This window comes from Panthera onca, chromosome D3, assembly GCF_046562875.1.
Source record: "Panthera onca isolate mPanOnc1 chromosome D3, mPanOnc1 haplotype 2, whole genome shotgun sequence".
NCBI classification, from domain to species: Eukaryota; Metazoa; Chordata; class Mammalia; order Carnivora; family Felidae; genus Panthera; species Panthera onca.
The window spans coordinates 85,231,063-85,247,704 of NC_138350.1; the positions used below are offsets into that span (position 1 = coordinate 85,231,063).

Below are 16,642 nucleotides of genomic sequence, written 5' to 3' on the forward strand. Positions count from 1 at the left end.
ACAAATTTTAGTGAAGCAGCATATTTTACATTACTAAGGGCACAAAATGATTTACTCCTTGTAAATGTGGGAAGATTTTTTCCATGAAAATGGATTCAAAGAAGAAGAATTTACTAGATAACTTGAGCTGCCTTCATTCTCTGCTCGATTAAATTAGTCTACTTTTTAATTGAATCTCAAATCCTTGGAAATTACCCATTAGGATGAAATAGATTTTGAATATTTAAAAACCAAAAATAAAATTTCTTAAAATAATCCTTTTTGTGGGATGAAAGAAATAGTATCAAAAGGAAGGTTGGCACGTTCTAGACATTAACAAGAAGGGCTTACCATGAGTTGCTAGGTAGCAAAGTGTGTGAAGCCTGGGGGAGTGGAAGGCAGACAAGAAGGTCACGGCAATACATTTTACCTGCTTGATATCACCTACAGCTGGCCCAGGAAGGAGTCCCTTGGGGCAGGTTATCTGATATCTATGTATTTGTTTGTAAATGTACCTCACCAATTTTGACATCTAGAGCCCTATATCATGTGAATCGTATGAAATTCAATTATTCATTATTTTTCAGTTTTCCAGTTCCATATTTCTTTAATGTCCATTGTGATGATTGTACCCTTTCTCTGTTTATTTTTTCTAGGTTTTATCTGCTTACATTAGAGCACACAGACATTTCGGTGAAAATGCAATGGTTCTTTGGGTCCTCTGTAATACTCCATGGGTTATAGGTGATTTTTCATTTGTCATCCATTTCGAGGACACATGATGTCAGGTTTATTTTTTTTACATGATTTTTTTTTCAGATATCAAACTATGGGTGTGAATATCAAGGGTCAATGCAGCCTTAAGCAACACTAAAATTGGTTAATGATGTTTATTTCAATATTTTACAAGAAGTGTTATTTCTTGGCATGTTGGCAATGACTCTTTGGTTGCTATCTTCAGACTCTGTAATTGATAGAAAGGAAGGAATTTAGAGGAAGGTTTTACATTCCACTTTTATAGCAAAAGCATTTTACCTCTGCTCAACAGATGCCACTGACATACGATTACTTCCAAATGTAAAAGCTGAACATCAAAAGGGTCTTGGCCAAAGAAAAGATTTCTATTCACGCATTATCTATATGCATGAGTCACTCTGTTGGGTCCAACTTTCATTTATACTCTTACATGAGATCAGGCCCCTTTGATCTGCTACTTGTAATCCCATTGGTGTGTGAAATGTGGTGGCAATGTGAGTGATGTATTTAATGCAAAATATTGAGACTTTGATTGTACACAAGAATTTTAAGATTTATGGAATATATATATATATATATATATATATATATACACTTTTTATTGCAGATAATTAATGGGGCAATGATCTTTCTTCATTGCTTCAGCTATGTAATTTATCTTGTTTTTCTCTTCTGGAGGATATGAATGTGAAATCCATATACATATTAGTTTTATGGGTCAATAATCCAAGTAAAAAATTGAATTAGATTATTCTGGTCAAAAATATCTAGACACTTGAATATAAATATGGTCCATTTGGTTACTACATTTCCAGCTATCATGCTTAAATTAAATTTAACCCATTTGGAATCTGAATTTTTTGTTTTGTTTTTTTGGCATCAGCAAAGCAATTCTCTGCAAAGTACCTGCCACAGAAAAGATTCTTTCTATTATATAGACAATTCCAGCTCAGTACCAATAAACACTCAGTATTTCAAATGGTGGCATTATGATGGATGATGGCACATTCTTAAACATATCAATCCTTTCTCAACTGCAGCTGCACCATTATGCCTCTCAAAATCATTAATTCAACAGCACTGCCTTTCAAGCACAATTCACAATTAAATTCAAACTCACAAAGATGTATCTGCCAGCAGTTCTTAAACTTTTTATTATCATGACATTATTCTTTTTATAATTCCTCAATTCTTGCGGTGCATATTCGTCATGGGATATATTTATTTCATTCCTATAAGTTAACCAATGCTTATTTATTGATTGCTTGCTATAAACCAAGAATGTGGTGCTTGGAATTGGGGATATTTTATAGGACAATTTATAGGTCATACCAAGTTCTTTGCTGCCTGGAACTTATGAACTAACCTTATTTTTTATAAAGTGCATCTGATGCATTTAAATGGGGATCAAGGGCTGTGGAACTTTGCAGTAGCCTTTGAGATACACAAGTTATAAAGCAAGGTTTGGGATTGTTGCCTGATAGTCAGATTTTCAACTGTAGAATACCCAAGAATGAAAGTGGCTATATATGTTTGTTTGCTTAACAAAACAATATCTGAAGTCCTGCAGAAGTAAATAATGGCTATCTGCAATTATCATATGCTGAATGTGACTGTGAATACAGTGTGTTTTGAGAGTCAGTCTAGGTGTGCATTAAAAGCTTCATAACATGAAGGTAAAATTGAGTAAATTCTTCCTTAAATTAAATAAGACATTCCTCGCAGGAGTTATATCTATGGCTTGCATTTAAGATTGTGTGAAGTAGCAGCCACTAAGCATCATTTTGGCAGAGACCTCACTTAGCTTTTACCCTTATGTTTCCGTTGTACAATTTCACCATTTCATCCTCACCACAGAGAACACAACGCAACACAAAGTGTAGAATGAGTGAGTGAATGAATTATTGATTAAGAATAGTTTAACTGGGGTGCTTGGGTGGCCCTGTCTGTTGAGCATCCAACTCTTGATTTTGGCTCAGGTCATGATCCCAGGGTCATGGGATTGAGCCCTACATCAGGCTCTGTGCTGAGTGTGGAGCCTGCTTCGGATTCTCTCTGTCTCTGTCTCTGTCTCTCTCTCTCTCTCTCTCTCTCTCCCCATCCGTCTCCCCATATTGCACATTCTCTCTCTAAAAAGAAAAAAAAAGTATTATAATTAACTCATTTTCTCACACATCACATGGAAAAAGGTAGTGTTTCGCACCATGTACCGGTGTTCCCGAGGGACACAGTAATGTTTTCTGAAGGCTGTAGGTAGTTACACAAATTAATACAGTGCTACCATAAAGACTCATACCTGTTTTCACTTAATTTGCACCATTCTTTGTTCCTCTGCAGAGAGATTCAATGTATACCTTATGCCTACACCAAATCTGGATATTTATGGCGAATGCACAATGCAGATCACTCATGAGAATATCTATCTCTGGGATATCCACAATGCCAAGGTCAAACTGGTGATGTGGCCTCTCAGCTCACTGAGGAGATATGGACGGGACTCAACGTGGTTCACCTTTGAGTCAGGAAGGTAAGCTCTAAGTGTCACAACCAGGGGGTGGGTGAAAAATAAACTCCTGAAGGAAAGGTTCTGTCCATCTGCCCAGGATGACCACTGTGTTTAGAAAGGGTACAAATGACCAAATATATAATTTCTCCAGATTCTTTTTTGGTTTTTTTAATATGAAATTTATTGTCAAATTGGCTTCCATACAACACCCAGTGGTCATTCCAACATCAGAGGAGGTGCCTTCCTCAGATTCGTGTTGATAATCTAAATAAAGTGTGTTCATTCTATGACAGGTTAATTACCCCATTCTAAAAAATTTCAGTCTTTTACACTGGCCTCAAACTGATTTCATAATTATTTCTATCATGCCATATAGTTTGCAATATTATTACAATACTATATTTTTAGTGTATCCAATAATATTATCAGTGCAATAGGATTCCCATAAAATTCAACATGTCCCTACTAGCCTTATTTTTGTGAGTTCTTTATAAGCAAAAAAATTTTGAAAGGAGTTTTACATTAAATTGTTTAAATATTACATTTTAATATTGCCGATATTATTATTGCCGATAAATTAGTCCAGTATTCATTTATCCAGATTTTTATGTTAACATTAATTAAGTGTAAATGTTAATTCAGAGTGACTGAAGAAATATTTTGAAATATGTAACATATGAAATGTATAACACAGATTTTAAATACAGTATGTCAAAAGCAAGTATGTTGGTTTCTTAATTATAGCACATGATTGGAATCCATAAATGTTTTAAATGAGTGGTTGTTTCATAATCACAATTTACAGACAGAAGTTTAGACATGAGCTTCAACCAGCTAAGTGAATATCTTTGTGCAATGACCCCCACCCCTTTGTGATATTGTTGTCACATATACAAGACAAGACCTACTTAGATTTGGGGATTCTGTATAATAAGAGATGTTTAACGTATCGGTCTTCACACTGGGGACATGATTTATCACATTCTGAAAATGAATCTGTGACATTATAAGATAATTTTAGCAAAGTTTTATTGTACTTGATACAGCAATCTTAATTTCATAACTTTGTTCTTACAAAACTACTAAATACTTACTCAAGGTCAGGTTCTAATAATATCCATCTAGGTTAGGTCAAAGCCATATATTTTTTAGAATTTTAAGCGGAGGGGAGAAAATAAGTTGAGCTGAGCTGAAGTAATTCTACCACTCAGTTTTGCACTAGGTTATATTAAACCCTCTACTACACTGATTTCTCTAAGAGGCTCCAATCCTGTGGTTACTTAGTGGTTATGAGTTCACTCAACTGTCTATTTCCAATCTGCCTAGATATTGACAGTAATAAGAGTAATCACATTTTAGATAACTGTTAGGAAATAATTCTCTTAAGAAAATGAATATTTTGGGGCATGTATACTATTTTAAAATGTATAGGGTTATGAAAAAGGGATTATAACTTACTCACTGACCTAAGGCTTCCGATACATTTTTTTTTACTGGTCATAAAAGTTAATGTACATATAGAAAAAAGTGATGGTTTATTTTCATTACTTAATAACATTACCCCCAAAATTCCCTCCTCTGGATTTTTCTCCTGGGTGTTCCTATTTTCCTATTTTCTTTTTTTTTTTTATTATTTATTATTAACATGTAGTTGACACGCAGTGTTATATTGGTTTCAGGGTTACAACATAATGATTTGATAATTCCATGCATTCTCAGTGCTCACCATGATAAGGGTGTCACCATGTCACCATCTGTCATCATATAGTGTCATTACAATGTTACTGACTATATGCCCTGTGCTGTACTTTTCTTCCATGACTCACTTACTTTATTTCATAACCAGAAGGTAATCTTCATCTGTTTCCATTCTCCCTGTCCCACGGCTTTCTGGCAACCACCAGTTTGTTCTCTGTATTTGTGTGTCTGTTTGGTGTTTGTTTGTTTGTGTGTTTGCTCGTTTGTTTTGTTTTGTTTTTTAGATTCCACATATAAGAGAAATAATATGGCATTTGTCTTTTTCTGTCTGACTTATTTCACTTAGCATAACACCCTCTAGGTCCATTCTTGTTGCAAATGGCAAAACTTCATTCTTTTTAAAGGCTAAGTCTACTGTGTATATATGAGTGTGCAGGAGGTGGGAACATACCACATCTTCTTTATCCACTCATCTGTGAATGGGCATTTTGGTTGCTTCTACATGTTGGCTATTATAAGTAATGGTGTTTTAAATATAGGGGTGTATACATCTTTTTGAATTCGTGGTTTCATTTTCTTTGGAAATACCCAGTGGTGCGATTACTAGATCATATGGTATTTCCATTTTTAATTTTTGAGGAGCCTCAATACTGTTACCTGTCTGTCCCCTCATTTCAGAAGGCATCTTCTCAGGATTTTGAATAACAGTAAGGTTTCTTTTTCTTTTATGGTGGTTATGGAGAATTTTCACTCCATTTATAAATGTTCACGTTAGCTTTTGCCAGTTTCTTTCTTGATTCTTCAAAGTCTTTAAGGGGAACAGACTGGCTCTCCACCGGTGTTTAAGTTGATATTCTCAACCAAAACATCCAACTACCTGATGTGCAACTTGGTTTATCTGACAGTCACTATTAATTGGTCTTCTGTGATCTTGGTAATTTTTAATAATTTTAAGATACATTAAAAAATAAAACATATCAGAGTAGGTAAGGACCACAGTCTTCAAGGTTTTTATGTTTTATGTTTGTTTTCTTGTTTGTTTAGTTTTGTTGGTTTAGGAGATAATTGTTTTCTACACTTTTTATCAGAATAACTTCTTAATAAATAATAATATTTAAAAATCATCTTGACACCCAAGCTCCTCCGTGCCTGGGAATCGGAGAGAACTAGATTTAGGTCATTGTTCTGTCACTTGTTAATAGCTTCCAGTTTTCTTCTTTGCATTAGAAGTAGTATCATCTCTACCTCCTACATAAATTTGTAGAGATTGAGTTTGTGATCGGAAAGCAGCACACAGCACAGCGCTGTCACGCGATGGGCATTTAAGAAACCATGATTACGTACGCTTCTCAGAAATTATGTATTTATTTTCCACTTTCTGAACGAAGCTTCTACTTATCTCTGAAGATCTCTATTCTTAGAGAACTCTGCTAAGGCACATCCTTAGCCAAAACTGGAAATGCGGGGAGAGATGAGCCAAGCAAAAAGCTTGGGAGAAGCCGGCATTCAAATGCTGGAAAAATCATTAGAAACTCAGTGTCTGAGAATAAAAATCAGTGTTACCTGTCATGAGTCAGGACTTTGAGGCGGAAATGGTCTGGTACAGCAAGACTTCAGAGTACAAATAAGGGGAAAATACCGAATGGCTGTCTTTGTGCTAACTGGTGCTTGGAACATAATTTTATGGGTTACTAGGTGCCTATTTCATTGAAGAGTCAGCAGATATACAAGAACTCTCTCATTTACCGTGTGTAATTCTTTGGAATGAGTTACACTCCAATAGTATTGCCTGCGGGAAAATCAGAGTGTAGAGCAATGAAAATCAAACTTCCTTACCCTTAAGTACATTAAGGGAAAAAACCTAAAGGAATCTAGACAAAAAGCTACTAGAACTAAGAAGTGAATTTAGCATGGTTGCAGCATATAAGGTCAATATACAAAAATCAATTTTATTTTATATATAAGCAATGCATAATTGGAAGGGAAAATGTTTTGAATATCTCTTCTAATCTCATAAAAATATGAAATATGTATAGGTTATTTTAACGAAATATGTGCAAGACCTATACATTGAAAACCACAAAATATGACTAAGAGAAATTAAAGAAGACCAAAATAAATGAAGGTATATACCACATTTGTGAATTGGAAGACGCTGTATTCATAAGATAACAGTCCTCTCCAAATCAATGGGCACATTCATTTTAATGTCAACGATCCCAAATGACTTTTCTAAATCAAATGTCAAGTTGATTCTAAAAGGTATTTCGAATTACAAAAGACCTAGAGTAGCAAAAGCAATTTGGGAAAAGAACATATCTGATGGATTTCTACTACCCTATTTTAATCCTTGTTATGAAGCCACAATAATCAAGACTATGTGATAGTGACATAAGAATAGACCTAACAATCACCAGAAAAGAATGAAGAGTTCAAAATGGACACCTACATATATGGCCGATTTATTTATTTGTTAATCTGCTGTGTTAATTTAATGTGAAAAAGAAACAAATGGTGTGGGAACAACCAGATACCCATTAGGAGAAACATGAACCTCAGCTCTTACCTCACTTGCATGGACTGAATTCTGAATTGTGCCCCCCTCCCCCGCTTCCACAGCAATATTCATATATTGAAGCCCTAATTCCCAAGTGTGATGGTATTTGGAGCTGAGATTTTGGGGCCTTTGGAAGACAATTCAGTTTAAATGAGACCATGAGGGTGGGGCATCATGGTAGGATTAAGGTCCTTATAAGAAGAGATACCAGAAAGCTGCTTTCTCTGTCCTGCCATGTGAGGTGGCCACAAGGAGAAGGTGGCCATCTACAAGAAACAAAGAGAATCCTCACCAGAAATTGACCATAGTGACACCTTGATCTTGGACTTCCAGCTTCCAGAAGTATGTGAAAATAAATGTCTATTCTTTAAGCCCCCTTGTCCATGGTTATTTGTTATGGCAGCTCAAGCTAATACACTCCACCAAACTCCAAATGCATATATATTTACATAACAAAACTAAAATTATAAAATTTATAACAGAAAACAGGAAAATATTTGTAACCTTGAAATAGGCAAACATTTCTTTCTTTTTAATTTTATTTTTTATTTTTTAAAATTTACATCCAAATTAGTTAGCATATAGTGAAACAATGATTTCGGGAGTAGATTCCTTAGTGCCCCTTACCCATTTAGCTCATCCCTCCTCCCACAACCCCTCCAGCAACCCTCAGTTTGTTCTCCATATTTATGAGTCTCTTCTGTTTTGTCCCCCTCCCTGTTTTTATATTCTTTTTGTTTCCCTTCCCTTATGTTCTCTTAAAGTCCTCATATGAGTGAAGTCATACGATTTTTGTCTTTCTCTAATTTCACTTAGCATAATACCCTCCAGTTCCATCCACGTAGTTGCAAATGGCGAGATTTCATTCTTTTTGATTGGAAATAGGCAAATGTTTCTTAAATACTAAACCAAAACCACAATCCAAAGAAAAAATATTTATAATTTCATCAAAATTAACATCTACTCTTTAAAAGACATCTTATAGAAAATGAAAAGGCAAGCACTAGACAGGGGAAAAAATTCATAAATCATGTGTCTGACGATGTTTATATTTGTGATCCTTAAAGAACTCTCAACCCAAAATAAGAAGCAAATAATCCATTCATAAAGTAGGCAAAAAAATGTTGGACCAGTTATAAAAGAAGATACGCCGATAAACACTACAAACAAGAAAGGATGCTTATTATCATCATGAGTTCCGAGGAAATATGGGTTAAAACCACAAGAAGACACCAGTATATTCTCCCCTCTAGCAAAAGAGAAAACATGACAAAACCCTGACACTGTCAACTGGGGAAGGAACAGCTCTTGACTCGGTGTCATGGCCGATACGAATGGAAGGTAGAACATCACTTCAAGTATGAGTTTGGCAGTTTTTTACGTACACCATATGACAGAGCAATTTTACTCCTAGATACTTACCTATCAACTGTCTGCGGCCATACCACCCTGAACATGCCCGATCTTGTCTGATAGTTACCTACCAACTGCCCCCAAACAACACATGAATATTGTGTTGGGAGGGTCAGAGCAACTTCATGTGTAACAGTCCAAAACTGGAAACAATTTAAATGTCCACCAATAAGTGGACAGACAAATTATAATGTAGTTACACAACAGAATACCACCTACCCGGGACACTCAATGTAGGTGGATCTCAAAAACATTATTCTAAGCAATATGTATGTTTTCATTTCCAGAAAACCCTACCAGAGGCAAAACTTAATTTATAGGGACAGAAAGCAGATCAGTGGTTGCCTGGCACTGAGGGTGAGGTTGGGAGAGAATGGACTGCAACTAAGGAAATCTGGGGGGTGACGAAAAGTGTCCTATATCCTGACGTGTGTCAAAACACACAGAATTGTTTACTAAATATTGGCATTCTTATTTTTTTAATATTGGTATTATTATCTGCAAGTTATGCTCCAGTGTTTTCCATGTGAAACAAATTGTGGGAAAAGAAAATAGAACATAAACCAGTCTATGATCGGTCTATGTTATATTCTTTCATGCCGTTTGGATGTTTGGCAACAAGCATTTGTTACTTTTATAATAAAATACTTCCTCTGGAAGGAATGGGGCCAAGGAAGGAAAAAGAGCCTCAGGCACTCTCTGGACAGGGAGTCTTGAAGCTGTGAGGTACAACTAGGCCTTTATTCCTAGAGAGGTACCACAAGATCAGAAATCTGTTTTTGTAACCTGGCCAGGTGGTACGCTTTCTATATTCTCTATGTCAGTCTCCATTTTTCCTTCGTATTGAGAATTTTTTTTGATACCTACATTGTCTGATTAAAAAGTTAATACAGACTTGAAGGAGATGTTGGAAAAGAAAAGCTTAAAACTCACTCATAGTTTCTCCATCCTAAGATAACTGCTTTGAATATCTTGATGTACTTCTTTCCAGTATGTTTTAAAATCAATGGAACTAAAGATGTTTATCCTTCATTTTCACCTAATATGATACTAAGAAGTCATCTCTGAGTCCTTTAAAATCAAGATTCTAATGGCTGTGTGGCCTCTGCACATATGGCTATGCCATCATTAATGTAACATTAAGATGTTTCCAAAATAAACTATTCTAAATAAAGCCCCACTGACCATCTGTGAAAAGTTGTGCAAATCTCTGATTATTTCCTTAGCAAAGCCTTTTTAAAGTCCTACTGGGTCAAAGGACGTGAATGTTTTCAACGTCTTCACAAAAGAGCAAACTGCTTTCAAGGAAAGTCATATCAATTCATACATCCTCTAATGGGGCAAAGAGACGGCTCTTTTTGACCCTATAACCACAAGCACTAAAATGATGATTTAAGATGTTTCTATTTCAATCAAGGACTTTGACATCTCTCTTTGTTCTTTTCATTTTGGTCTTTATCTTTATGATTGGAGGTCTGTCCTTGTATATACTGTTCATTTGTATTTTTTTCCTTCTCTAAATTTGGGTGTCCTTTGCCCTTTAATAATTGGGCTATTGACCATTATTCTAGGCATCTATTTTGTAAATTTCAGACAATCCCATTCTTGTGAAAGGAAGCCAAGGACAGAAAGTCTGGCCATGCTTGATCAAGGGAAATAAAAGCAGGACATTGTGTTCCCTGAGTCAGGACCCAGGGTGGGGGAGGGGGGTGGGGGGGTGGAGGGGAGGGGGAGAGTGGGTGATGAAGGCAATTTAAAGGACAGATTGGCAGGTGAGACCTGGCCAGTCATCCCAGCAATACTTGAAGATCTGCATTTTCTGGGTTTTATTTTATTGGCTTTTTTGCACAAAGCATATTATTTGGTAGCCATTTTTAGCATTTATTTATACTACTGCATGTACTGGAAAGTAATAAATTGGATATGCCAAAATATACTTTTTTTCACTGACAGACTTTTTTCAAATGCATTGTTAAATTCTTCTGTACCAACAAAATATAAAAATACACAGGAGAGGAGCTAGATCATTCTTTCTGGGGGAACACACCTCACACATCCTCATGATTATGATCATACACCGTGAACTTGAGGGAGCACATGGCAGGCATGGGAACAGGAGAACAAAGACCAGGAAGCTTTCGGTGCGAATTGTTCCTGGGGAAGCGTGGCGTTTGGGAGATGAATTCACAGTGTCACGCCAGCTTAGAGCAATTGCTTTTTTACCATAATGATTAGAAGTTTGCATTTTGAGAGTAAAAAACCACCAATTTACCTTGCAGCTTATTTTTCTCCAAAAAAACCCAGAAAAGACATCCAGACCTGCAGAGGAAGTCATAGGATTCAGGATTGTGTGCAATTTTATCCTGTGGAAGGCAAAATTATGTCTTTAACTGCTGAGGTGCCATCTGCACTTCATATAACCTCATAAATATTACAAGCAAACATCAGAATGAGTTCAAATGGCTGCATAACGAAATTCAAGTGAGGCCCAAATCCTTTTTTAGAAAACTATTGTTCAAAACATAACCTCCCTTTTCAGCATAATGCTTAATATAACAAAACTGGTGCTTAAAATATATGTCTTAACTAACTTTGATAATATTGTCTTTATTTGGAAGCTTAGGGAAAATCTGGTTACAGATTTTAACAATTAAACATGTAAAACAATACTTATGGTAATGTGATTCCTTTGGTAAGATGGTTAATGGAAGCAGTTATGTGTGCCATAAGCAAGGATTCTGTGATGTCACAGGTAGACATAATTTATTCCTAAACCATTTTGTTCATGAATGCAGAGAGAGGTCCTTCCTTCTCTAATGCATGACCAATTAGTTAAAAGGAAAGATAAGACAGAGAGCTCTTAAATATAACACCAAACCATGACCTAAAAAATATATATATGTATAAATATAAATATATATATAAATGTTATATATAAAAATATATAAAATATATATAACATATATAATATATATAAATAAGATAAATATATATATATGTATATATATATGTATAAACTGATCTGTGTAAAATTTTTTAAAAAATCTTTTTACTTATGTATTTATCTATTAATGTTTATTTCTGAGAGAGAGAGAGAGAGCATGGACGCACGCACGCATAAGTTGGGGAGGGGCAGAGAGAAAGGGAGACACAGAATCCGAAGCGGGCTCCAGGCTCTGAGCTGTCAGCACAGAGCCCGATGTGGGGCTCACACTCATGAACTATGAGATCATGACCTGAGCTGAAGTTAGATGCTCAACCAACTGACCCACCCAGGCGCTCCTAAAAAATTTCTTTTAACATTTATTTATTTTTCAGACACAGAGACAGAGCATGAGCAGGGGAGGGCAGAGAGAGAGAGGGAGACCCAGAATCCGAAGCAGGCTCCAGTCTCTGAGCTGCCAGCACAGAGACTGATGTGGGGCTCAAACCCATGAACCCTGAGATCATGACCTGAGCCGAAGTCTGACACTTAAATGACTAAGCCACCCAGCCACCCCTGAACTGTATCAAAATTTAAAACTTGGCTCTGCAAAAGACACTTTTAAGGGAATGAAAAGATAAGACATAGTTCTAGAGAAAGATTTAGAAGTCACATATTTGACAAAGAATTTGTATCCAGAATATAAAGAACTTCAAAATTTAGTAATAAGCAAACATACAACCTGTAATTTAAAAAATAGGCAAAAGATTTGCGCAGACATTTTGTCAAAGGAGGTATTTGTTTGACCAATAATCACACTAAAAGTTGCCAAACTTAATTAGCCATTAGGGAAATACAAATAAAACCCACAATGAGATACAAATATCTACTTATTATAATGGCTAAAATTAAAAAAAAAAATCTGCTAATACCAAGTGTTAACAAGAAGGTCTTCATATATGTGTTGGTGGGAATGTAAAATGGTATACCCATTTAGGAAAGCAATTTGGGCGTATTTTTATGTAAAATTAAACATATACTTCACATATGACCAAGCAATCCTGCTCCTGAGTTATTTCCTCAAGAAAAATAAAACATATGTTCATTAAAAAGCCCTGCATCTGAGGGATACCTGGGTGGCTCAGTCTGTTAGGCATCCAACTTCAGCTCAGATCATGATCTCACAGCTCGTGATTTCAAGCTCCAGGTTGGGCTCTGAGAGACAAATTGGATTTAATGAAAATTTGAAGAATTTGTGTATAAAAAGACAATATAAACAGAATAAAAGGCAGCTCACAGAATGAGAGAAAATAATTACAAATCATACCTCCAATAAGGGATTATATAATCCAGAATATATGGAGAACTTCTAAAACTCAACAACAAAACAAGCCAATTGTTAAAATGGGCAAAAGACTTGAACAGACATTTCTCCAAAGAATATATATAAATGACCAATAAGTACATGAAAAAATACTCAATATCACTAGTCCTTAGGAAATGCAAATGAAAACTGCAGTAAGATATCACCTCACACCCATCAGGGGTGCTATATCAAACCAATCAAAACAAAACAAAACAAAAACAGAAATTGGAACGCTTGTGCACTGTTGATAGGAATGGAAAGTGGTAGAGCAGCTATACAGAACTGTATGGAGGTTCCTCAAAATATTGAAATATAACTACCATATGACCCAGCAATTATACTTCTGAGTCTACACCCAAAAGAATTGATAGTAGGGTGTCAAAGAGATATTTGTACATGTATGGTCATAGGGGCATTATTCATAACAGCTAAAACCTGGAAGCAACCCACTACTCAGTGATGGATATATGGATTTTAAAAATGTGGTATATGCATGCAATGGAGTATTATTCAGCCTTAAAAAGGAAGAAAATCTGATATCTATTCCAATGTAAGTGAACCTTGAGCAAATTATGCTAAGTTGATTAAGCCAGTCACTAAAAGATAAATGTTATATGATTCCACTTATATGAGGTACTTAGAGTAGCCAAAATCATAGAGGCAGAAAATTGAATAGTGGTTGCCAGGAGCTGGGGGAGAAGGAATGGGGAGTTATTGCTTAAGGGATATAGAGTTTCAAATTACAGAATGAAAAGAGTTATGAGAATGCATTTGTGGTGATGGTTGCAGAATATTATGAATGTTTACCACCACTAAGCAGATACCTAAAAATAGTTACAATAGCCAACACAATATTGAAGAAAAAGAACAAAGTTGGAATACTGACACTGCCCAGCTTCAGGACTTACTATAAAGCTAAAGTAATTAAGACTGCGATTTTAATGAAAAAGTACAGAAAAATCAATGGATCAGAGTGGATAGCTCAGAAATTGACCCACATAAGTATAGTCAACTGATCTGTGACAATGGACACGACAAGACAATAGAAATGCAATTTATACACTTTACGAAAATTAACTCAAAAATGGATCATAGACCTAAACATAAAATGCAAAACCATGCAACTCCTAGAAGATAACATAGGAGAACGCCTCAATGATCTTGGGTCATTGTAGGCACATTGTAGGCCCAATTACATATCACATCGTAGGCACAACACCAAAAGCAGGATCCATGAAAGAAACAGTGATAAGCTAGACCTCATGAAAACTAAAAATTTATACTCTTCAAGAGATGATGTCAAGAGAATGAGAAGACAAGCCACAAACTGAGAGAACCCATTTGCAAAGGACACATCTGATAAAGGACTATGTTATCCAAAGAACTGTTAAAGGTCAATAAGAAGAAAACAAAACCCAGTTGAAAAATAGACACAAAAGACCTTAACAGACACTTCATTAAAGAAGATATACAAACATACAGATGGCAAATAAGCGTTTGGAAAGGTGCTCCGTATCACAGGTCCTCAGGAGCATGCAAATTAAAACAATTACCTATCACTACACACCTGTTAAAATGACCAAAATCCTGAATGCTGGCAAGGATGTGAAGCAACAGGAGCTCTCTTTCATTGCTGACGGGAAAGCAAAATGGTACAACCACGTTAGAGGCCAATTGGGCCGCATCTTATAAAACCAAACATACTCTTACTGTACAACCCAGAAGTCACCTCCTTGGTTGACTTCAACTATCCAAAGGAGTTGAAAATGTAGGCCTGGTCACAACCCTGCACATGATGTTGAGAGCAGCCTGATTCATAATTTCCAAAACTTGGAAGCAACCAGGACGTCCTTTCAGTAGGCGAATGGATTAAAAAATATGCAGTACATCCAAACAATGGAAGACTTTTCAGCACTAAAAAGAAATGAACTAAGAAGCAATGAAAAGACATGGAGAGACCTTAAATCGCCTATTAGTAAGTGAAATTTAATTTGAAAAACTGCATACCATATAATTCCAACTATATGACATTCTGGAAAAGCAGAACAATGACACAGTAAAAAAGAGTGGTGGTTGCCAGGGTTTAGGGGATGAACAGGCTGAGCACTTTTTTAAAGTATTAAAAATCCTCTGGATGATACCGTATTGATGGATTCATGTTATTATACATTTGTCTAAACCAAAAGAAAATACAACACCAGAAGTAAACCCTAGTGTAAACTGTGGGCTTTGGGTGATCATGAGGTGTCAAGTGTGAGTTCATCACTTGTAACAAATGTACCACTCTAGTGGTGGAGGTTGATAATGGAGGAGACTATTCATGTGTGGGTGCAGGAAGTATTATGGGAAATCCGTACCTTTCCCTCATTTTTGCTGTGAACCTACTACAACTGCTCGAAAAATTTGTTTTAGTAAAAAAGAGGTGCATCGTATACCTTAAATATATACCTTTTTTATTTGTCTATTATACCTCAGTGAAGTTGGGAGGAAAAAGAAATCTCATATCTGGTAGTGTTGAGATATATTTTTGTTCTACATTTTACATTAAAGTCTTTTCTAAGAATCTAATATCGTATTGTGCCAAAAGGTAGGATAAATTTCCAACATCTATTGGTAATTGCTGCTAGAAACAAGGAACATTCACCACCGAAGTATTTCTTTTGATTTGTATCATGAAACCTGAAATGTGTTAGTAAAGTTATATTATAATGGGAGAACATGTCTTTTTATAGAACTGTTAGATTTGCGTTAAAATACGGATTCTTCTATGTATGAGGCAAATTGATTTTCGTCTCTGGGTTTTACACCCTTATTTTGTGACAATAAGGACCAGAATACCTATATTGTAGCATTTTGTGATGTCTGTAAGAAGTGTTTGGAATACATAAATTGCTAAAAATATTTAGGTCTTCCCCCCCCCCTTTTAATCTTTGTTTAATCTCTTCTCTTTTATTTATGATAATTAAAATGATTTAATTTAGTAAATTTATAATTTTTTAAAACTTTAAAAGGGAATAGAGAAACATCTATTGCAAAACATCTGATTTTGACACAATTTCAATTTCCTTCACAACATGAAAACTTTGCTTTTTTTTTTTCTTTAGTCTCTTGCTGGTGCTAAAAAACAAACAAACCAAAAAAAATTCTAAATCTTTAAAGTTTAGTGAAATACATACAGGTCTAGCTTAAAATGCACATCATGAATTAGTTACTACCATGATCACACGTATATAATATACTGTGTGACTGTGACAGATAAAGATACTGATGAGTCCAGAGTCTTTATCTAGAATTTATTCAACACCAAGGAAAACACTACCTTGAATATGTCAGTGGAGCTATAATTTTGATTCTCTTCCCAGACTTTTGTTGTCAGAGGCTTAACATCTGTCCAAAAAAACTAGATGCGTTGACTGGCCATGTTATCAGTCTGGTCATTTTATT

The 16,642-nt window shown here is 35.5% G+C and overlaps 1 protein-coding gene across 1 annotated transcript in view; it reads left to right on the forward strand.

The window, feature by feature from the left end:
• The window catches only part of DOK6 (docking protein 6), a 362,588-nt gene that overhangs the window by 219,720 nt on the left and 126,226 nt on the right, over window positions 1-16,642 (forward strand). The window contains exon 5 of the mRNA XM_060614064.3: window positions 3,073-3,262. Within this exon, the coding sequence (XP_060470047.1) occupies window positions 3,073-3,262 (190 nt within the window). The remainder of the gene's footprint in view (window positions 1-3,072; window positions 3,263-16,642) is intronic.